This window comes from Rhinolophus ferrumequinum, chromosome 7, assembly GCF_004115265.2.
Source record: "Rhinolophus ferrumequinum isolate MPI-CBG mRhiFer1 chromosome 7, mRhiFer1_v1.p, whole genome shotgun sequence".
NCBI classification, from domain to species: domain Eukaryota; kingdom Metazoa; phylum Chordata; class Mammalia; order Chiroptera; family Rhinolophidae; genus Rhinolophus; species Rhinolophus ferrumequinum.
This window is the reverse complement of record NC_046290.1, coordinates 721,033-742,757: the sequence shown is the minus strand read 5'-3', so window position 1 is coordinate 742,757 and position 21,725 is coordinate 721,033. Positions and strand designations below refer to the sequence as shown.

Here is a 21,725-nt window from a genome sequence, read left to right as displayed (position 1 = left end):
GCCAGGGTCACGGCCCACGTGAGAAAGTGACAAACCAGAAGGACCCTTTCCCCAGGGGGCGAAGAGTGCATCAGGTCCCCCGGGCCCTCCGCCCACCCCCGGTTATGGTCCCCTTCCTTGGGTACCCCCAGAGCCTCTCCAATGTGCCACCCTCGCTGCGAGCCCTGCACCCTGGGAGGGGTCTCAGCACACGGATGGGGAGGCTGCCCGGTGCAGCTGCGCGGTGAGGACACGCCGTGTCCATGTTGAAATCCGGCACCAACACCTGGGACCTGCCAACCGGGTGGGGAGGGAAGGTAAAGCGCTGAACACCTATAGCCCGCGACCCCGCCCCTTCCTCCCCCAGCCCCGCCCCTCCCCGCGGACCCCGTCAGCCCCGCCCCTTCCTCCACGTGCACCGCCCTCCGCCGGGACCCCTACTCGCCGCGTGGCTCTGGCGCCTGTGGTCCCCGCACGTGGGAGCCCCGCCCGCCTCCCGCGATGCCGCGAGCGCCCCGGTGCCGCGCCGTGCGCGCCCTGCTGCGGAGCCGCTACCGCGAGGTGCTGCCGCTGGCCACGTTCGCGAGGCGCCTGGGGCCCGAGGGCCGGCGTCTCGTGCAGCGCGGGGACCCGGCCGCCTTCCGCTCGTTGGTGGCCCAGTGCCTAGTGTGCGTGCCCTGGGACGCGCAGCCGCCTCCAGCCGCCCCGGACTTCCGCCAGGTGGGCTGCCCGGGTACCGGTGGGGCCTGCGGGGTGGGGGTCGGGCCGTGGGGAACGAGGCCGGACGCGGCTGCGCACCGGATCCCGGACACTTCCGTCCCCAGTGACTTGGGACCCCCCCCCAGGTGTCCTCCCTGAAGGAGCTGGTGGCCAGGGTCGTGCAGAGGCTCTGCGAGCGCGGCGCGAGGAACGTGCTGGCCTTCGGCTTCGCGCTGCTGGACGGGTTCCGCGGCGGCCCGCCCGTGGCCTTCACGACCAACGTGCACAGCTACGTGCCCAACACAGTGACCGACACGCTGCGCGGCAGCGGCGCGTGGGGGCTGCTGCTGCGCCGCCTGGGCGACGACGTGCTCACCCACCTGCTGGCACGCTGCGCGCTCTACGTGCTGGTGGCCCCGAGCTGCGCCTACCAGGTGTGCGGGCCGCCGCTCTACGACCTGTTCACCACGCGACACGCGGGCCTCGAACCAATACGCCGGGCCTGGACCGGCGGCGGCAGGGAGGCCGGGAGACAACGGGGCCTGCAAGCCCCCGGCGCTAGGCGGCGTCCGGCCAGCGTGGAGGAAAGTCCGCCTCAGGCCAAGAGGCCCAGGCGCGGCCCGGTCCCCGTCCCGCAGCCGAAACCAGACCGAGGACCTGACCGGCAGGCGCCCCGGGCCCACCTGGGCAGGGCGCGTGGGCCGGGTGACCGAGAGCCCAGCGCCGTGACACCTACCAGAGTCGCCGTGGAAGCCGCGTCTGGGGAGAGCGAGCCGCGCAGGACCGGTCGGCCCTTCCCACTGCTCCGAGGCGAGCGAGAAGCCAGCTGCCCATCCTCTGGGCGGTCGCGTCCCCAGGAAGCGCTCGGTCCCCGAGCGTTCGCTGATACCAAGCATTTCCTCTACTGCTCCGGTGGTGGAGAACGCCTGCGCTCCTCCTTCCTGCTCAGCTCCCTGCGGCCCAGCCTGGCGGGGGCCCGGAGGCTTGTGGAGACCATCTTTCTGGACTCCAGGCCCCTGCAGCCGGGGGCTCCCCGCAGGACGCGCCGCCTGCCCGCGCGCTACTGGCAGATGAGGCCCCTGTTCCGGGAGCTGCTTGCCAACCATGCGCGGTGCCCCTACGGCAGGCTCCTCAGGACACACTGCCCGCTGCGGGACACCCCAGTGGGGTCCGGAGACCAGGGGCACAGTGGAGCGGGCGCCTGCGGCCCGGAGGAGGACGCGGGCCCGCGGCGCCTGGTCCAGCTGCTCCGCCAACACAGCAGCCCCTGGCACGTGTATGGGCTCCTGCGGGCCTGTCTTCGCCGCCTGGTGCCCGCAGGCCTCTGGGGCTCCAGGCACAATGAGCGCCGCTTCTTGAAGAACGTGAAGAAGTTCGTTTCTCTGGGGAAGCATGCCAAGCTCTCGCTGCAGGAGCTGACCTGGAAGATGAAAGTGCAGGACTGCGCCTGGCTGTGCCAGAAACCAGGTGAGGAGGCGGGTGGCTGGCGCCGCAGCCCCCGGCCCCACAGCCCCGCAGCAGGGGTGCCGCGGGGTGGCTCCCTCCCAGTCTCTGCCTCTGAGCCGCTCTCCCACCCCGTTTGCATCAGCCTGCTTTCATGCACTCAGGCAGGTTGTGGGAGCTGGAGGTGGGCAGTGCGTGGACGGACTTGGGGAGTGGGCTGTGGCAACAGGATGGACGCGCGGGTGGACGCGGGGCTCGCTCTCGTGAGCATGCCTGAACATCGTCCATAGCCCCTGACTTCAAGGTTTATCACCACGAAGTGGTCCCCACTGACAGAAATGGAGGTTGGGGCGAAACCCTCTTTTGTGGGCGTGGGAGATAAAGCTCCTGGCTTTGGGACAGCATTCGGTCAGCCCACACACAGATCCGAATTTAAGTTTAATCAAGCCTCTGCTGTGCCAGGGTGGACGGCCGAGTGGAAAGGCTGCCCTGCTCCAGGGCCCCAGCCATCTTTAGGAGGGAGAGGGTCACCAGGGAGCAGAGGGAGCCGCGGGGCGCCGTCCCGTGTCAAGGAGTGGGCTGCCACCGTGGGTGCCTGCAGGACGTTTTCTGTGAAGTTGGCTTTTGGTGCTCCCCACCCCCACCCATTTGCTTTTTCTGGGCTTGGTGATGAGGTTCCTCCAGTCCAGCCACCACTCAGCCCCCTCGGCGGCGTCCTCGTCTGCGCACCAGCGCCAGGGTGGAAGGACCAGCCACCCTCCCAGCTCCCCCCACTGGAGCAGTGGCGAGGACAGACCTGCGTTTTGCCATTTGACCTCCCTCAACTCCTGAGACGCTTACAGAAGAAAGATGGTTCAGAGCCCTTTGCTACAGCCGGGCGTGGCTGCACGGCAAGGCTCCCGGGATCGGGACCCTAAAATGCCCATCCCCACAAGATCCCCACGCGGCAGTGTCCTCTGGCAGCAGTGGGGGGAGGGGAGGGGGGCAGCACACCCTTTCAGGCTCCCAAGAGACGCCAGGGCCAGGTGAGGGGGACAGCAAGGTGACCTTCGGCAACTTGGTGTTTTTGTTTTAATGGTGGGGGGATAAAACCCACCGTGAGAGCTCCCCCTTAACCACGTTGGTGTGTGTGTGTGTACAGGACGACACTGCTAAGTGACAGCACAGGTGACCCTCGGGTGTGTGAGCCTCAGTCGAGTCAGCAGTTATGCGACTCGCTTTATCCTGCAGCTCGGCTGCAGCTGTGTTCCCCGGTTTCAGGCAGTGTTAGCCCAGGCGGCTGGGACCCAGGCGCTGGACCTCTGGTGCCCTCGGTCACTTGTACCCCAGACATCTGCTGCTTCCGTGGCTTCAGCCATGCCCGTTGCCCCCTGGCTGAAAAATGATGCATGCGTGCGACAGCCTCATCCTCGGGCACCTGTTCTGATCACGGCTGTCCATGGTCACCTCCGCCACCCTGTCCTGCGGGGTGCCCCATCCTCTGTAAAGGCCGTCTGCGCTGCCAGGCGCTCCATCCACAGCATCCGGGCTCCTTTGCCTCTGTCTAGCCATCCTTGACTATCGTCCTGCCTACCACGCTGCCCGTCGACCCCCGCCGGCTCCCTGGTCCCCAGTCCTGGATGCCAGACTGTCGGGCCGACCGCATCTGCTGGCAAGTGTCACTAGAAACTTGGCAAGCCGGATTCCTGATGGGAACTCAGGAGCTGCCTCCCCCTGGCCGTCCTTGGGGTGGTGGCGACCCCTGCCCCTGAACCTGGGCACGCACTGCGCTGGCTCAGGCTGTGCTCTGCCTCGCGTCCCACACGGTGTCCCTCCTGCCCAGGCCACTTGGACCTGCAGAGTGGGGCAGGTCCCACTGCAGGGGCTTTGTTTTGAATTCCGGCCGTTGCTCTGATGGTTGTGTCCTTTGTCTGTTCTGTCCTCTGGCCTCTCAGGTGGACCTCTGGCTGTGCGTTGCCCTCCGTCCTGCTCAGCGACACCCGTGCTCTGATGTGTGGCTCACAGTTTGATGTGGACTGCGCTTTAGTGTTTGTAGTTTCTTCTGTCATTTCTTTAGTCGGTGAATTACTTGGACTTATGACTTTCATTTTCCAAATGCATGGATATTTTAAGTTACCTTTTTGTTACTGATTTCCATCTCAGTGGTGTGGTCATCTGAAGCTTGCAGACCTGCTCTGTGATCACCAGCGTGGAGAGTCTTCACCAACGTTCCTTGTGTCCTGGAGGCCCGGGGTGGGGGCTCTGTCACCACATCAGGCTGTTGTGGTGCCAGGTGCTGAGTGCTGGGCATCTGGCTCCGCGTCCGTCCAGCTCCCCTGTTCTGACAGTGTTTACATGGTTTTATGAGGTGCACGGAGGGTTTAGAAGGTGTAGCTTCCTGACAAATGTCTAGTAATTCTTTCCACCTTAAAGCCTGTTTGATGCTCGTAGGATGGCCGCACTGCCTCTTTTGGTTATGTTTACGTCTTGTACCATTTTTTGTCCTTCAACTTTTATCTTTAACCTTTTCCTATCCATATAGCTGACGTTTTATTTTCAGTCGAGTGTTAGTCTTTGCCACTTTCCTTGAGACGGACTGCTCTGTGATTATAGACGTGTCTGCGTGCTTCTCTTCTGTCTGTCTGTCCAGTGTGCCTGCCTCTGCCATGTCCTTATTCCTCGTTTCCTGGCTGATTGTGTGCAGCTCCTACGATGCATTCTCCTGGTTTTGCCTCCCAGCAGTTAGAATTTATATCCTCCACTCTGTTTCCTGAGTGGCTCCCTTCTCCTGGATACCGTAAAGCCCTTTGCATACTTTAACCTGGTCGCCTTTCCAACCTGTGTGCTGTCCCCCCACTGACCTGCTTACGTCCCTATTAAACACCAGTGTGTTTCTGATGGTCATTGCTTACTTGGCTTTACCCCGTCGTCTTTGTTCCTCATTCTGTCGTCTGTCCCAGACCTGCCTCTGGGTCCCCTTTCTTCTTTCCCTGCTTCTGTCTGCCGTGGCCCCGTGGCAGCCTCATGACACCCGTGGACCTTGTGCCATGGTGTTTCCAAGTGCAAGAATAAAATGCAGAGGACCTCCAAGGAGGACAGCAGGCTTGGCCCACAGCATGTGGCGTCCCTTAGCTGCTGTGTCACCGCCTCCACTCACCGGGTTGTTGAGCCTGGAGAACCCCAGGTGTTTGTGGACCTGAAATCATAGAGAACAGCACCCAACGTGTGGTCCGGCATGCAGCATGTCTGTGCCCTCCGTCCTACGTGTTGACCAGGGCAGATGGTGACACGCCACGCCATTGCTGTCTAGAAGTATAAGAAGGGGCACATGTGTATTTAAAATGTTCTAGTGGCCACGATAAAAAAGTGAAACACAATGAAACCGATCAGCAAGATATTTTCCTAAAGCCCCACACACCCAAGATGTTCTCAGCTTGAACAGTCAGCAGACGCGTCACAACCCGTGCTCCCTGCGTTTCACCGAGATGCTGCACATGGGCGCCAGCAGCTGGTCTGGTGCCGACACGCGCATGCCAGGCGCCTGCGGCAGCCGGCCGGGCGTGCCTGAGCTGAGCGCTGCCCCTCTGCTCCCAGGGGGTCGCCGCGTCCCGGCCGCCGAGCACCGTCGGAGGGAGTCGCTGCTGGCCAAGTTCCTGTGCTGGCTGATGGGCACGTACGTTGTCGAGCTGTTGAGGTCATTCTTCTACGTCACGGAGACCACATTTCAGAAGAACCGACTCTTCTTCTTCCGGAAGAGCGTCTGGAACCAGCTGCAAAGCATTGGCATCAGGTGTGGCCGGTAGAGCCTGGCGCCACTGGATTCTTTCTGCCTTAGACTCCCTGCCTCCCACCCCGGCTGCAGGGCCCAGCGCCCCACCATGCGGCCATCTTTGCCCGTGGCCTACCCTGGCACCACTCCTGGAGCCCCCCTTTCCTTACCTGCAGCATTGGGGGTTTAAGCTCGGTGACCTCTAGGGTCTCGAGAGCGGGAACAGTGGTGCCACCAAACCACTGGTCTGGCCCTGCTCGTGGTCAAATGGTCAGGTTCTATTTTAATTTGTGCAGAATAAGTGAGGCTTGTGTCACAAGACGATGAAACCCGCCCACTTGACCACTCACTGCAGAAAGTGGGGACAGAGGCGTCCGCTGTGAAGCAGAACCCTGAGGCAGAAGCTTCCAGAATGTTGACTTGCTTCCGAGTGGATTTGTCTCAGCTGCCCAGCGGCTGTTTTGGGTTGTCGTGAATGACTGGTGGATGTAAGCTGGGTGGGACCCGGTCTGGGTAGGGACGTGATGGCCAACAGACAAGCGCTCTCTGGGGCCAGCCTGGCTGAGGCGCCCTGTGTCCTCGGCTTGGGGTAACCCTGAAGTGGCCAGGGCAGGACCTCCTGCACACTTGGGTCAAACCTGAGCCCGGGGTGCTGGGGCCTGTGTCCGGGACAAGATTGGAGGGCTTCTTTGTGGGTCTGAGTTGATACCCAGTGCACTCTAATAACCTAATTCATGGCGTGTGATCCAAAGCTGCTGTTCAGACTCACTGTGGGGCTGTGGGGACCATCACCCTCCCTGGTGGACCATCGTGTCCCACGATGGGCGGCACTCTGACCTGCCTTTGCTGCTGGGACCTCGGCCCAGGAGCGTCCTCAGCCCCACCCCTCCCTGTGGGTGGCCTGAGGAAAGGCCGGCAGGGAGCTGGGGTCCGGGGAGATGGTTCTGCTCCTCTCGGCTGCACCTAGTAGTTCCCTGCTCACTCCACGTGTCAGAACTTGGGGCGTTTCGCCCAGGGGTCCCATCCGGTCCCAGCCTGCACTATGCAGGGCTCTGTAGCAGAGGAAACCTGTGTCCTGGGCCCCCAGGGAGAGCAGCCCAGTGGCATCTGGGCTGCATGTCAGTGCAGCCCGGACCCTGCCACCTTCACAGGTGACCCGCCTGGGTTGCTGCGTGGCCTTGAGCCCTGTCCCACCCAATTCTCTGTTCCAGACAGCACTTGGATAGGGTACAGCTTCAAGAAGTGTCGGACAAGGAGGTCCAGCGACTCCGGGCAGCTGGCCCGGCTCTGCTCCAGTCCAGGCTCCGCTTCCTCCCCAAGCCCAGCGGCCTGCGGCCCATCGTGAACATGCGCTACGTCGTGGGGGCCGGGACCTTGCGCAAGGACAAGAAGGTCACCGCCTCTGGTTCATTATTTAAGCAGTGCGTTGGAACCCCAGGCTTGGTGTCCAGGTGGACACAGCCTGGAGGCCATGCGGGGTGGGCCGTGGTACACCGTGAACGGGCTGTGCTCGCAGGAGGGCCAGCCCTAGAAGCTGCAAAATAGGCTCCAGGAACCCACGGACATGGACTGGTGACTCGAGGGACCCACGTGGTGCCTGGGGTCCTGCTGTGGCGCAGGGTGGGGTGGGGGTGTGCTCTCCAGAATCCAGGGGCAGAAAAAGCCAGGCCGTTCAGCCACTGGGTTCCCAGACCCCGTAGGACCTCACCCCGTGGTCAGCACCCCTCCCTCCTAGAGCATGTCTGTGTCTGACCCTTTCTGAGTGTGTCTCTAGCATTTGGGGATGATTTTGTCATTATTGGTGCCCCCAAACAAGAAAGAGAAGCTGTGGATTAGGGACCTGGTGTGGTCTATGGGTAAAGATGAACCCTCGTCTGGTGGGGGTGAGGGCCGGGTGGGAGAAATGGATCCTGCGTGTAGGTAGTTGCAGTTTTAGTGATGGTTTCTGGGATTCCATGATGGGTCCCTGGGGGGACCCTAAGTTCTGGGGTGGACGTGGGCAGGCCAGCCATCTGGGCCTGCTGGTGTCTGAGGGGAGCTGGGTGGTGGGAGGCACAGAGGCGGAGCCGTGCCTGGCCCCGGCCCCGGAGGTCAGGGGCGGGCAGTGGGACCCCAGGTCCCTGGGCTGGGAGCATCGTCTGAAGCCGCGCCATCCTGGGCTGGCCCTGCAGGTGCAGCATGTCACCTCGCAAATCAAGACGCTGTTCGGCGTGCTGAACTACGAGCGGGCGCGGCGGCCCGGGCTCCTGGGCGCCTCTGTGATGGGCCTGGACGACATCCACCGGGCCTGGCGTGCCTTCGCACTGCGCGTGCGGGCCCAGGACCCCGCGCCCCAGCTGTACTTCGTCAAGGTGGGCTCCCGCCCCTCCACCCCCAACCCCAACCAGGGAGCCAGCTCCTCTCACCGGGACCTCAGTGACCCCACTTTGGGATCCTTGCTGGGGTGGCCACGCGTCTACCTGGGTGACATCCCTGGGAGCAGGGAGGGGCCGTCTCCGTTGGGGCACCTGGCTCCCGAGGGCAGGAGCTGTGAACCATCCTGGCTGGTGTGGCCTCTGACTGAACCCTGACTCCATGGGGCTTCTCTTTGTGGGGGAGGGTGACACTGCCACCTGCTCAGCTCACAAAGCCCAGGTGCCCTGGAACCTGGTCACACACCAGGGGACCTGCTGATCACGAGGCGGCACCAGGTGACACGGGTGTCACAGCCTAGAAGACATGGGGTGTAGAGAGACAGACCCAGGCCCGCCCTGGGGTGCCACAGTCTGGGGGACAGGCGTGCATCTCAGCGAGAGCCCCGCAGCAGGGCAGGCATGTGGGCTGTGGGCACGGCTCCCTGGTCCTGCCGTGGCCTAGTCACCCCAGGGTTTGCTAAGGGCAGGTAGGGGCCTCGCTCGACAGGGCAGAACAGGTGGGACATGGGGGCCCGAGGTGAGTACGTGAGCAGCCTGTAAACAGCACCTCCGTTCATGTAGGTGGATGTGACGAGGGCGTACGACACCCTCCCCCAGGACAGGCTGCTGCAGCTCGTGGCCAACGTGATCGGGCCCCCAGAGCACACCTACTGCATGCGCCAGTATGCCGTGGTGCAGAGGTCGGCCTGTGGACACGTCCGCAAGTCCTTCAAAAGACACGTAAGGCCCAAGGGGTGTGTCCGTGACGGGTGTCTGTCCCTGCAGCCTGGCCCTGCCCCGCTGCCGCTTGAGCGGCGCTTCCTGGGCCATAGGTGCCTCGAGCTCATGAGGCTCATACTCTTGTTCACGTCACATTCAGGCTTCTCTTCAAGCCGCTCCTGCCTGCTCTCCCTTCACAGGGCCCCTGGGGCTGCACACGGGTTTGGGCAGAGGAGGGACACGGGTGGCCACGCGCCGGGCGTGTGTTTCAGGGGCGTCCCCGTGGCCGCTCCCCCAGGAGCACACCTGGCCGGTGCCTCCTCACAGTGGCCGGGGCCTCAGGCCTCAGGGATGCTGGGGAAGGACGCCGGGGCTTCAGGTTGTGCCTGAGGCCTGGTCAGCGTGTGGGGGACCCCGAGCAGTCATCGTGAGTGTGAGGCACCCCGCCCTCAGCGCAGTGCCGTGGCGGAGGCGGGGATTCTGGGAAGGGCACGTGTGAAAATCCTCGAGTCGAGCACCCTTCACGCAGACGTTTCTCTCGCAAATGCCTTTTCAAGTTGCCTCCCACGTGTTTTCTAGACTCATGTCGTCCGTCACGTGTGCGTCTGGCAAATGTCTTCTCGGTTTGTCTCACCTTTTCAGCCGCAAGTGGAGTCTTGATGAACAGTTTTTAATTTTAAAGAAGTCCACTTTTCCATAATTTATGGCTCACGCTGTGTTCTGTGTAAAACTGCTGCCCCTAAGTCATGACGCGGCTCTTCTGTTTTCTTTTGGAATGTTTATGGCTTTAGCTTTTGCATTCAGGTCTGGGTCCTTTCTGAATTAATTTTTTTTTGGTATTTTTAACCTGCTCTGTCTCTGCTTATATCTGGATTTCAAGTGAGCCTGCTTTCCAGTTCACTAACCTTCTCTTTTTCTGTTTCTAATCCTTCACTAAACCCACTTACTGAATTCTCAAGTCTAGCTAATCTGTTTTTCAGTTCTAGAAATCCTGTGTAAGTTTTCTCATAGATTCCAGGTTTCTGGTAAAACTCTCCGTCTCCATTATTTTATTGGTTCTGCCATCTTTATTGATTTTTAAATCCAGTAATTCAGTAGCCATCTCGGCCACGGTGGGTTCCTGTCACGCTTTTGCTGTTTACTTGAGGTTTGGTCGTGCAGGCCTGTTCTTCAGCATGGCTTGCGATTTTTCTCACGAGTCGCCTGGCTTTTAAATAAAAACATTTAAAGCATAGGTTTTGCATAATGTTTGCTTCCAGAGAGGACAGGATCCTCCTGACACAGTGGTGGGTGACCTTGATCTGAGGACAGTTGTATTTAGACTGTGCAGGGGCTGGTCTCCGTCACTTTCCCTTCCCTGGCTGTGGCCCTCTGCCGTCTCACCTGAGGGCAGGTGTGCCCTCTGTGGGCCGGGCTCCCCTCAGCCCCTCGCCCCAGGGAGCTGAGCGCTGACAAGGATTAGAGGAGGCATCACGCAGTTTGGGCCCTTTCTCTGCAGCCCCGTCCCTCCAGGATCCATCCCTCAATCCCAGCTGCTTTGGTGGCCCTGAACCCTGACTGCCTTCAGTCGTAGCCCCCATTTCTGCTCAGGCTGCACCTCCCACAGTGGGCTGGATAGGCCTCAGGGAGAAGTCAGCCTGAATGTGGGATGCGCCCAGGACTGGACCGCACGTCCAGCTGTGTCCTGCCTCTCCAGCACCCCCAAGCAGTTTTCATCTGCCTTTTATCAGGCATAGCAGTCATTGGGGAAGTGACGGCAGGTGCCGTCCCCTGTGTTTTTGTCACACTTTCCTGCTCCCTGCACCTCTGTTGTCCCTTTCCCAAACATACGCTGCACGGCAGGGCCTCCCTGGCTCCGCCCTCTGTGATGTGACTGCTTGGTGGTGCACAGCCCGGGGCACAGGGAGGGTGGCATCCGCCTGCCTCACACCCTGTCCTCTCGTCAGCAGGTGTCCACCCTCACGGACCTCCAGCCTTACATGAGACAGTTCGTACAGCACCTGCAGGAGACGAGCTCGCTGAGGGACGCCGTGATCATCGAGCAGGTCAGTGTGGACGGGCGCTCGGCTCATCACCTGGGGGAGTGTGGACATGGTGGGGCCACCCCCCAAGGCTGGAGGGGACTTGCTTCTGCCTTCAGCCGCATTTCTCTCTGCCTCCGCGTCAAATTCTGTGCTGCTGTCTAGCCTTTTCACTGAGGTTTGTGAGAGACGTCTTCTCCCGTAATTTTGATCTTGAGGCCAAAAAAAGTCCACGTTGCTGTTCACCTTGTGGGCCCCTCAGATGGACCCAGCAGGTGTGAAACCTGTTTCTCTCGCGCATGAGCAGAGACAGGTCCTTGCGTCCATGGCTGTTCACAGAACCAGTTTTAGGGTCAGGCTAGTCCACCAAGTGAAGCTCTGAGACCTCCAGACCCCTTTCCTTTGGCCACCAGGGGCCCCCACGTGCCACAGTCACAGTGTGTGCTGCAGCTGTCTGGGCCTGGGAGCCCAGCCAGAGCCACAGAAGACCCAGAAGTGCCTGGCCCCCATACACACCCCTTGTGGTATCCCCCACTCACCCCTGCTCCCCCACAGCCCCTCACCCCCTCCCCCTTCCCCCGTACCCCTCCCCCACAGACGCCCCCTGCCCCCCCACACACCCCTCCTGCTGTTGCAGAGCTGCTCCCTGAACGAGGCCAGCGGCAGCCTTTTGGATTTCTTCCAGCACCTGGTGCACAGCCACGTCATCAGGATTGGGGGCAAGTGAGTCAGGGCCCCCTGCTGCCACCCCCACAGGAAGGGGCTGTGCCCCGTATAGACAGTGGCGTGGCAGGGCTTCGCGGGCGGGTGGCGTGTGTGATGTGAGCATGTGCCCCGCCTTTCCGCCCTTGTCTTGCCCCCAGGTCCTACGTCCAGTGTCAGGGTGTCCCCCAGGGCTCCGTCCTGTCCTCCCTGCTGTGCAGCCTGTGCTATGGGGACATGGAGAGCAAGGTGTTCCCCGGGATCCAGCAGGACGGGTAGGCGTCCCCGCCTGGTGCTGTAACGCTTCCTCCCGTCTCACGCTCTGGGCCCCGACACGGGCAGGGCGGCCCATCTTCACGGGAGGTCCCTGAGCGTGGACCGAGTGGCCCGGCACCCTGGGGCGTGTGGCTGCGCTGGCCTGAGCGCCGGCCCCTGCCCTCCGTGCCCGGCCAGTGTGGATCCCACAGAGACTGAGGTCGTCACTGGCCGTGCAGGTGTGACCTCAGGTGTGACCCCTCCCATGTGTCTCCTCACTAGGCTGCTCCTGCGTCTGGTGGACGATTTCTTGTTGGTCACCCCTCACCTGACACATGCGAAGGTCTTTCTCAGGTGAGGGCCCATGCACATGTGTCTGCGGGCTCTTCTGTGGCCACGCACAACTGACGTTACCCGGGTTACAGCTGTGACCTCCGTCTGTGCTCTGGTGAGGGCACGTGGCAGTCATGTTGTGCTGAGAACTGGGGTGCAGTCCCGCCTCCGGTCCCTGGAGGGCAGCCAAGCTCTGTGGAGCCGTCAGCACACGGGCGTGCCCAGAGGGAGCCAGTGACTGGGCCCCAGTGGAGGGGCGGTGACACCCCCAGGAGGCTGTGACCACAAAGGGAAGCCCAGGAGTGCACCGTGTGTGCCTCCGCCATCACTTTTCTCTGTGGCGGTCACGGGTCACCAGGGTCACGGGGGTCACAGGGAGGACAGAGGATGTGATGAAGCACAGTGTCTGTGTGGAGTCCTGGTTGTAATGTCCATGGTGTCCAAGGTGAAAGCAGACCAGCGGGCGTCCTTGCCTCAGTGTGGCCTGTGGGGCGCCGGTCCCCCTGGGGCCCCAGGAGTCGGGCTTGTTTTAAAGTTGGTTTTCCAAGGGAGGAGGTCATAAAACCGAAGCCTCGGAAGTGTGGCACCCGAGGGGCAATTCACTTTGGTCTCTGGGCTGTCTTTGGAGAACCCATCTACATGGCGTCCCGGGAGCCCACGTCCCCTGGGGGTCCTTGGGGCTCACAGGGTACATGGTCTCCCTGCTGGCACACAGTGGCCCTCATACAGGACACTGTGCAAATGTCAGTTCACCAAAGTTAAATGCCTCCCGGGTCCTCGGGCACCAGCTGCATTCATAGACATCAGTGGCCACGTGGCCACTGATTGCCAGAGGAGACAGTGCAGACGAGAGTGTGGCCCCGTCTGGGACGTCTGGGGGCACCACTCCTGAGAAGGTGTTGGGCGGGGAGGTGGCTCAGAGTGGACCATTGGGGACAGATAAACAGTTATCGCAAGGAGTCAGCCATGTGACAGTAGGGGCTGGTGAGGCAAGTCTGCAATCCACGGGACAGCAGCCAGATAGGCAGGAGCTGAAGCCGTGGTCCCCAGAGAGGCTGTCTCCAAGCTTGGACACCGGGTTCTGGTGTCTGGGTCCTTCCACCGACGGCTGTGCCCACCCTGCTATGGAAGGCAGCTTTTAAAGCCAACCTCTTCTGTACAACACCCCGCAAGCCTGGGGTCCGTGGGCTTGCCAAGTAGACACACCTGGCCGTTGCAGACAGGATGTCATCCTTGGGCCCGCCCTGCCTGTCCCAGTTCTCAGCCTGGTGCCTGAGCTCACTGCTCACCTGTCCCACCTGTGGACAGGGTCACCACCATTCAGCCTGTCCCTGGGGGTTCCATGCTGCCCTCCCCTGGCAGCCACCCTGGTCCCTAAACGTTGCCCGGTCATCTGTGTACCCCCCCCCCCCCCCCCGGCGCTGACGTGGGCCTGTGCTTCAGGACCCTGGTCAGGGGTGTGCCCGAGTATGGCTGCGTGGCAAACCTGCGGAAGACGGTGGTGAACTTCCCTGTGGAGGACGGCACCCCGGGCGGCGAGGGTCCCCTGCAGCTGCCGGCCCACTGCCTGTTCCCCTGGTGTGGCCTGCTGCTGGACACACGCACGCTGGAGGTGCTCTGTGACTACTCCAGGTAAGCGCCCACAGGGACATGGCCCGTCCAACCTGCTCCTGCTTCTTTCAGTGTGCAGGCAGCTGCGGCGCCGAAAGGCCAGGCTTGGTGGACTCACCAGGTGAGCAGCTGTTGGGGGCATTAGGGGAGAAGGAAGCTGTGTGCGGGCTCAGGGCCCAGCCCTGGGAGACAGCGCAGGTCAACCCAGAGGTTTCAGGTTCTGCTGGACACGGGTGTCTTTACTACACGGGCACACGCCTCGGTGCTCGTCCACGGCCTCACTGGACGTCATGGGTTCATGGCTGCCTCGGATCTGTTGGGGAGCAGGACAATGGCTCCATGGGTGCCTGTCTTAGTTCGGGCTGCCATAAAAACTACCAGAGACAGGACAGCTTAAACCACAGGCGTCCGTTCTCTCCCCGTCCTGGAGGCTGGAGCCGAGATCCAGGTGTGGGCAGGGCTGGTTCTTGTGAGGCCTCTCCTTGGCCTGTAGACGGCCGTCCCCTCCCGTGTCCTCGCACGGCCGTCCCGCTGCCTTCCAAGCATCTCTGGTGTGAGTCTCTTCTGAGAAGGACACCAGTCACGTTGGATCAGGGCCCCAGCCTCACGGCCTCATGTAACCTCAGTTACCTTCTTGAAGGTCCTGTCCCCAAACAGTCACACGGGGAGAATTTGGGGGACACAGTTTAGCCGTAGCTGGCTATTTCCTCTGAACCTAAGAGCTCGTAGCCCAGCCTCAGGCTCAGCACAGATGTGGACGGACTCAGCAGGCACGGCTGCTTCATGAATGAAAAGCACAGACTCCAAAGTGTGGAGGTGGGGGTCCCCTTTCCTCGTGTTGGAAATCCCAGCTGTTGTGCGTGGATGCCCTGGGTCTGCCCTGGTCCTGTCCCCAGAGGCAGCTTGGGAATTTGCTGGGTCGTGCTGACAGCATGTCTGAGGGGCCTCCTCTACGGGGAGAAACCCGCAGGTTGCGTGGACGGACATGCGTGTGAGGTGTGATCAGAGCGTGTAGACAGCAGGGGCTCAGGTGGAGGCGTGAGGTGGACACGTGTGCGTCATGGGACTCTGTTGTGTTGCAGTTACGCGCGGACCTCCATCAGAACCAGCCTCACCTTCAGCCGGGGCTTCAAGGCTGGACGCAGCATGCGTCGCAAGCTCTTCAGGGTCTTGGGGCTGAAGTGTCACAGTCTGTTCCTGGACCTGCAGGTGAGCACACGGCCGGCAGGCGGCCTGCAGAACTCAGAGCTCGGACGCCTTGTGGCTCAGCCCACCTGTGGGGCCTGCGTGGTTCATAGCTCTGTTGTGTATTGTGTGCAAGTGTGCACACGTGCATGCGTGTGTGTCCAGGGCCCCCTGCCCTCGTGCCCCTCAGGACCCATCTTTGCCCTGGGGCTCTCCTCACAGGGTGTAGGGGTCGGGACCTCGGTGGGTGCTGGCTCCAGAGCCTCAGGGCCCCAGGACGTCGGCCTGGCTGGGCTGCACGCGCCTGCTCTTCCCTTCCTTCCTCTCTTCCCTCCGGTGGCCCCAGCAGAGTCCCGACTACACCCGAGGCAGTAAGGGACTGCACAGGGGACCTCACTGGAGGGACAGTGGCTGCCCATCAGTGGGTCTCACTCCATTTGAGAGGAAAAGCAAAGCTGGGGATTGAACCTGCAGGTGTGTCCCCAGCATTCGCTTTCCTGTGTCTCCAGGTGAACAGCCTACAGACGGTTTGCACAAACGTTCACAAGGTATTCCTGCTGCAGGCCTACAGGTGGGCTTCTTGTGCTGTGGGGACCATCCCCACACCACACACCCCAGCTCGCGGGTGGGGACAAAGCTGCTTCTCGTGTGCGGTCATGTCGGCTGTGCTGGTGTGTTCCCAGTCACCAGGAAGGCCTGCGTGGCCCGGGTGTCCCCTCGTCCCTGTGTCCTGGCCCGTCCTGCAGGGGGAGGGGGCTGCAGAGTGTGAGGAGGGCAGCCACATGCGGAGGTGGGAGGTACACGCCTGAGGGAACCCAGAGACCAGACGGCTGTCCGCGGCCCCAATCCCTCCCGTGCCCCCAGAAGGGGTGGTGGGACGCAGGCCCAGCCAGCACTCCTGCCCCATTTGCTGACCCATGCTGAGGCCCAGCTGTGCTTCTGGAACATTCCTGTGCCAGGGTTCTGCGGCCGCCTGCTGAGCGAGAACTGGCGGGTGGCTTCCCTGGTTGTGCCTGTGTCTGGGGAGGACAGTTCCACCGCAGGCTGTGCTGTCGGGAAGATGGACAGGACCCCAGTCACCTGGCCATGCGGCCTCAGGACCCAGAGCAGGCTTCACTCAGTGGTTTCCAGGGAGACTGGCCCCGGGCAGCTCAGGGAGGGGCCACCTGCCCATCTGTTCTGGGAAAGTGTTCTGCCCAGAGTCCAAGTCGGGTGGTGGCTGAGTGGTAGGCGGACGAGGGTCTGCGGCCGTCGCCCAGGTGACAGGGAGCCTCTGAGTCTGTTACCAGGTGCCCATGTGACACACGGTCATGCCTCGGGCTGGGTGGTGCTCTCGGAGGTCACACCTGTTGCATGTCACACCAGGAAACGCCTTTCAGCCCCGGGGGCCCGTGCCCCGTGCCTCTGCCACACAGGCCATGGGCGCCCTTCCGTTGTCCCATTGGTGTCCCAAAGGCGCAGAGTCCGTGGGCTCAGGCCAAGGCCCAGCGCTCAGCGCCTCCTGCTTTCCGTGTCACATATGTGCCTTGACCTGCATCGTCCTCCCTGGACCTGTACTCCTGCGCAGGCTGCCAGGCAGGCCACTGCGGCTAAGGACGAGGTGGCTGTGACACACCTTGGTTCTTGGGGACTCAGCCCCAAGTCCCCGGAGGCCACGTCACCTCGCCCACTGACAGCTGTGCTCGTGTTCAGCCTCGCCTGGCCCTGTGTCCCCACCAGTGGGTCCCCTTGCTCGGTGGGGCCCTGGCCCCAGACACCTGCCTACCGGGGAATGTTGTAGACACCTGGGTTCAGGACAGGTGTCCCCACCCACTGGCGTAAATGTCAGCTTCCAGACTCGGACGGTTAGGGTCCCGGGAGGTCTGAGGGCCCCGTGCCCTCCACGGCAGGAGGGGTACGTGAACCTGGAGCATGATGGTCATGGCGGCTGGGGTTGCGGCAGGCAAGGCCGGACCAGGTGCCTGGCACGGGGAGCAAGACACCAGGCACTGTCTGCCTCGGGCCCACAGGCTCAGCCCTGGTCTCGGCCGAGTGTGGGCTCCGGGCTGGGGCTGTTGGGAGATGGAGCGCCCACCCTCACCGAGTTCTGTCCGTCCCTGGGGAGAAGGTGCTCCGCCTGTGAACGCGAGCTCCTCCCAGGCCGGCGGTGCAGCCCTGACCCAGGACCAGGCCCCGTAACGAACATGCATGTGTCCAGACCTGTCTCCCCTCTGCTGTAAGTGGGGACGACACTTCCCGCCTCACAAGGGTGACCGTGAGTGCGAGGTCAGACTGCTCGCTGGATGGATGCGTGTACGTTCTTCCAGAAAGGGCCTGGGCAGTTGGTGAGAGCAGGACCCTGGCGGGGGCTTGCTATGTGCCCTATGCCCACGTGCACACACAGAACGTGGACATGTGGGTGTGCACGCCTACACATAGACACGCCAGCACATGCACACGCGTGCATGCATGTTGCGCCCAGGAGACTTTCCTGATAAACTTGGCCCCTCAGGTTCCATGCGTGTGTGCTCCAGCTCCCGTTCAATCAGCGAGTTTGGAAGAATCCCTCATTTTTCCTCCGTGTCATCTCAGACATGGCGTCCCGCTGCTATGCCCTTCTGAAAGCCAAGAACGCAGGTGCGTGCAGGTGACCCAGGGCTGGGCTGGCAGGTGTTGGGGTCACCGTGGTGCTGGCGACCAACATGGAGCTGTCGTGTGTTCCGTGAGCACCAGGCCCTCGTGTCGCAGAGGCCGGAGATGGAGTCGGGGCTCTTGACGCTTCCGGCACTGACCTCATGTCACCTGCCTGCTGGGTGGGCAGGCGTCCTGCATGACTGGAACATGATGGGACATTTGTGAACGGGTGACAGGACCTCTCCCTGGTGCTGGGGACGCTTGCGCAAACAGGCCAGGCCCTGAGCCCCCTGTAGCCGCCCCTGCCGGTCTCAGGGAGGGTCACTCCGGCCAGCAACCCGCCGCCTCTGCCTCAGGGCCCAGCCCTCCCCACGGCCTGGTGCACGGCTCAGGCCGTGCTGTGTCTCTTTGGCCCTGAGGTTAACAGACTTTCTATTTTGTGGAAGTTTCTCTGGAGAGGTTGAAAAAACATTCCAGTTGTCAGAATTCCACGGTGCTTATGTTGGGGGGCCCCTGAAACTAAGTCACCCATTTGTCCCCCGCTCCTGCGCTCAGCCTGGCTGGGACCCCTGGTGTCTGGAGCACACGGTCTCCTGGGAGGAGCACTGGGACCTCAGCCTCCCCTGTGTCCCCCAGGGATGTTGCTGGGGGCCAAGGGTGCCGCCGGCCCATTTCCTTCCGAAGCCGCGAGGTGGCTGTGCCTGCACGCTTTCCTGCTGAAGTTGTCTCGTCACAACGTCACCTACAAGTGTCTCCTGGGGCCACTCCGGGAAGGTAAGCGAGGCACACGGGCCCAGCCCCAAGGTGCCCCTTTGTGCAGGTGCAGCCACGTCCTCGTCCTGAGTGTCGGCCCGCGTGTCTCAGTCCCGGGTGGGTGGGTACAGGAGCCCCCAGGTGACCTGCGTGCACGCCCACCCTGTTGCTCCACCTCCGCCCTGGGTCCCTCCGTCTCCTCCAGTCCCGCTGGCCTGCGTGCCCTTCCCTGCACCCTGGCCTGTGCTTGAGTTCTGCCCTGGCTACCCCCCCCAATGCAACGTGGGGTCTTCAGCGCCTCACTTCCCTGCACGTCCCCTCCCCGTCCCACCGTGCTCTGATACCCACACCAGGGCCCTGCCTGCTCCCCGGCCTCGCGGGTACATGTCTCTTGCTGAGGTTCCCAGCACCTGGAGCCTGGCCTGCACACAGTAGGTGCTCAGCGCACAGCTGTCCCACCTGCCGCCTCGGTGGGTCCAGGAGGCTGGCATGACGTGCATGCTCGAGTTCCTCCCTGGAGGAAGGCTGAGCTTGGTCATCCCCCCACAGCCCAGTCGCAGCTGTGCCTCCGGCTCCCACGGGCGACACTGACCACCCTGCAGACAGCGGCTGACCCTGCCCTGACCACAGACTTCAAGACCATCTTGGACTGATGGTCGGGCTGGGCGTGGGCCCTTAACTCCTTCCCAGCTGTATCTACCCAGAGCATCTGGCCCCTGCGCCCCGAAACCCCAGGACTTGTGCTGCTGGCTGGGCCGCACCCGGGAGGGGGTTAGCCGGCAGGGAAGCAGGGCCCGTCCCCCAGCCCCCCTTTCTGGTCACATTTCATCCTTCAGCTGCCAGCCGCCAGGAGGAGGCAGTTGGGAGAGCCTGGCGGGGCATTGGCATCTGGAAGGGGAGTGTCAGTGACCTTTGTCACCCCCTTTGCTGTGGGAAACCCCAATCTAGAGCAACGGCCCACGTGTGGCAGGTGTGGCTCCTTCTCTCTGACACGTGCAACGCTCAAAACAAGCTGCCCACACCCACCTGCAGTGGCACCCCACCCGCCGGCTGACCCCCCAGCCACATCAAAGTGCATCCAAAGTCCACACCTCAGGGCGCCTCCTGGAAGCAAAGGACCCCGTCAGCTGTTGCAGCCCCTGCGTGTGGCCACACCCAAGCCTCTCATCTCGTCCGTCCCAGCGCCCTGCCCGGGCCGCCTGGAGCCAAGTGTCCTGCACACCCCATCTGTCCAGCGCCACCACTTCCGGACTGTTCTGCTGGTTCCTGCTCAGCACTCAGCCTCCCATGGTCCCTCCTACGTACGTAGCCGTCTCCTCCCCCCCCGCCCCCCTGCAGTGAAGGGAGGGGAGAGCCGCAGAAAGAAGAAACCGAGCCTGTTTATTGTTTTCGAAGTGCTGAGTGTTTCTCTTATGTTTGTTTTAAAATACTACGAAGGTGGTGTTATCTCTAATTGTAAGCACGTGAGCCTGGGTGTGACTGGGCGTGTGTGGCGGGCATGGGTCCTGGCCTGGGGCGGGTGGAGGGGTTTCCTGGGCTGAGGAGGAGGTGGGAGGGAGGCGGGAGGTGGGCAGAGGGGAGGGGAAGTGGCCGGTGCAGCCCTGCCTGTAGCTGACCTGCCAGCTTGGGGGTGACCTGCGAGGGGAGGCAGCAGGTTTCAACGTGAGCTCTGGGTCCCCTGGGCCTGAAACCACACACTTAAGGGGGCTGCCCCCCAAATTTCCAGTGCAGCAGGTCTGGTGTAGGCCTGGGAGTTTGCGCTTTTAACAAGTTCCTGCTGCTGCCGCCTGGTGGGGGGTGGGGTGGGGGCCCCACACAACCACGGACCAGACAGTGGCTCAGGGGCAGAAGTTTGGAGGTATAAGGAGGGCAAGGTATGGGGGACGTGGATGAGGCCACCGGGCAGAAGTGACGGGTCATGGAGAGGCTTGTACGAGGGGTTCTGGGGCCTCGGTGACAGGAGAGGGCAGCCCTCACCGCAGCCTCCCCAGACACCTGCATCCCTGGTCAGCGCCCCACCTTCTGAGTGCCCCCCAGGCTTGGCCCTGTGAGGAGCCCCACTGAGGGAAGGCCTTGCCCAGGGAGTTCAGGCATCAGGTCGGCCAGCCGGCCTGCCTGTGTCAGGGTGTGCTGTGTGCAGGTGGGCGGCGCGAGGCTCTGGACAGACGACCTTGAACAGAGCCAGCAGGGTCACTCAAAGAACAGAGGGGCGGCTCAAAGGGGTGTCATCTGAAGAAACAGATCCCACCAGAGGAGCTGGCATTCTGCCCTGTGCCCTGGGGTGTTGCCAAGCCAGGAGGTGGCATGTGGACAGCAGTGAGCAATTCCAAGGCTTCCTTCCAATGTCCTTGGTGGGGACATAATGTAACAGGTGCCACTGAGTGTACTTTGGACGGGGTCGGTGCTAATGCAGCCCGGTGTCCGGGCATGAGTATGTGCTGTGGTGAGTTTTATGGATATTGCCTCGTTCTGCTGCTTCAGAGAGCAGCGAGTGCCCGGGCTATGCATTTATGGGGACCCAAGTCCATGGAACATGTCGTAAATCACCAGCGAGCTGAGCAGTAAGGACCCAAGCCCCACCCCATGTGCTGGCCTGCGGTGCCCTCGCCATCATAAACGGGCAAACTGACCCACCACCCCGGGGGGAGACGCTCAGGGCAGGTCGGACCCCACCACAGGCTCACGGCGCCCCTTGGCATTTCTGGCACTTCTGTGGCACAGCCAGCCCAGGCGGTCGGTCACCGCTCAGGTGTCTCCTACAAGCTGCACAGTCTTGTCTAGGAAAAGCATTTTCCAGCGGATCACATGTATACTACCCAAGTGTTAAGCCCTTGAGAAGGGCACACGTTTTCATCCGGCTTCACTAAGAACTTTCTGATTTATCTCCTTTCAAGAGCACTATGCCGACAGCCAAATCTCCTCAGGGTGAAACGTGGGAATAATAAAATTTTACAGAGCAAAGAAAAAAACGCAGATTTTTGGTCTTCCCTAGATCTAAACTGCATGTACAGAAGCCCGTTTGCTCACACATCCCACACATGTATGAAGCGAGTGGAACCAAGACACAGAAAGGAGTGGAAAGGAAGCAAGAATGAAAGCCGACGATGCCCCCACAGCACCCCCAAACACTGTGGTTACCCCCCAGTCCCACGTTCCTGCCCCTCGCCCGCCCGTGCTTGCTGGGTGCCTGGCTGTGAAGGGCTCCCAAACCTGGCTGGGCTCAGAACCCCCCAGGCACTTGTGGGAGGCAGAACAGTGACTCCCAAAGAC

General features: G+C 62.1%; 1 protein-coding gene across 2 annotated transcripts; it reads left to right on the top strand.

The window, feature by feature from the left end:
- The first annotated feature begins 480 nt into the window (after nucleotides 1–480).
- On the top strand, nucleotides 481–19,747 carry TERT (telomerase reverse transcriptase). Of its 2 annotated transcripts, XM_033109878.1 has the most exons (16): nucleotides 481–699; nucleotides 825–2,145; nucleotides 5,695–5,890; nucleotides 7,081–7,261; nucleotides 8,041–8,220; nucleotides 8,845–9,003; nucleotides 10,932–11,027; nucleotides 11,641–11,726; nucleotides 11,867–11,980; nucleotides 12,243–12,314; nucleotides 13,737–13,925; nucleotides 14,987–15,113; nucleotides 15,599–15,660; nucleotides 17,581–17,705; nucleotides 18,339–18,476; nucleotides 19,005–19,747. In XM_033109878.1, the coding sequence occupies exons 1-16, from the start codon at nucleotides 481–483 to the stop codon at nucleotides 19,106–19,108; spliced, it is 3,369 nt and encodes a 1,122-aa protein (XP_032965769.1). In that variant the 3' UTR covers nucleotides 19,109–19,747. The 2 variants fall into 2 exon arrangements, with proteins under 2 accessions (XP_032965769.1, XP_032965770.1); XM_033109879.1 differs by lacking the exons at nucleotides 11,641–11,726; nucleotides 15,599–15,660; nucleotides 17,581–17,705; nucleotides 18,339–18,476; nucleotides 19,005–19,747 and having other exon boundaries at nucleotides 14,987–15,110.
- Nucleotides 19,748–21,725: the final 1,978 nt, after the last annotated feature.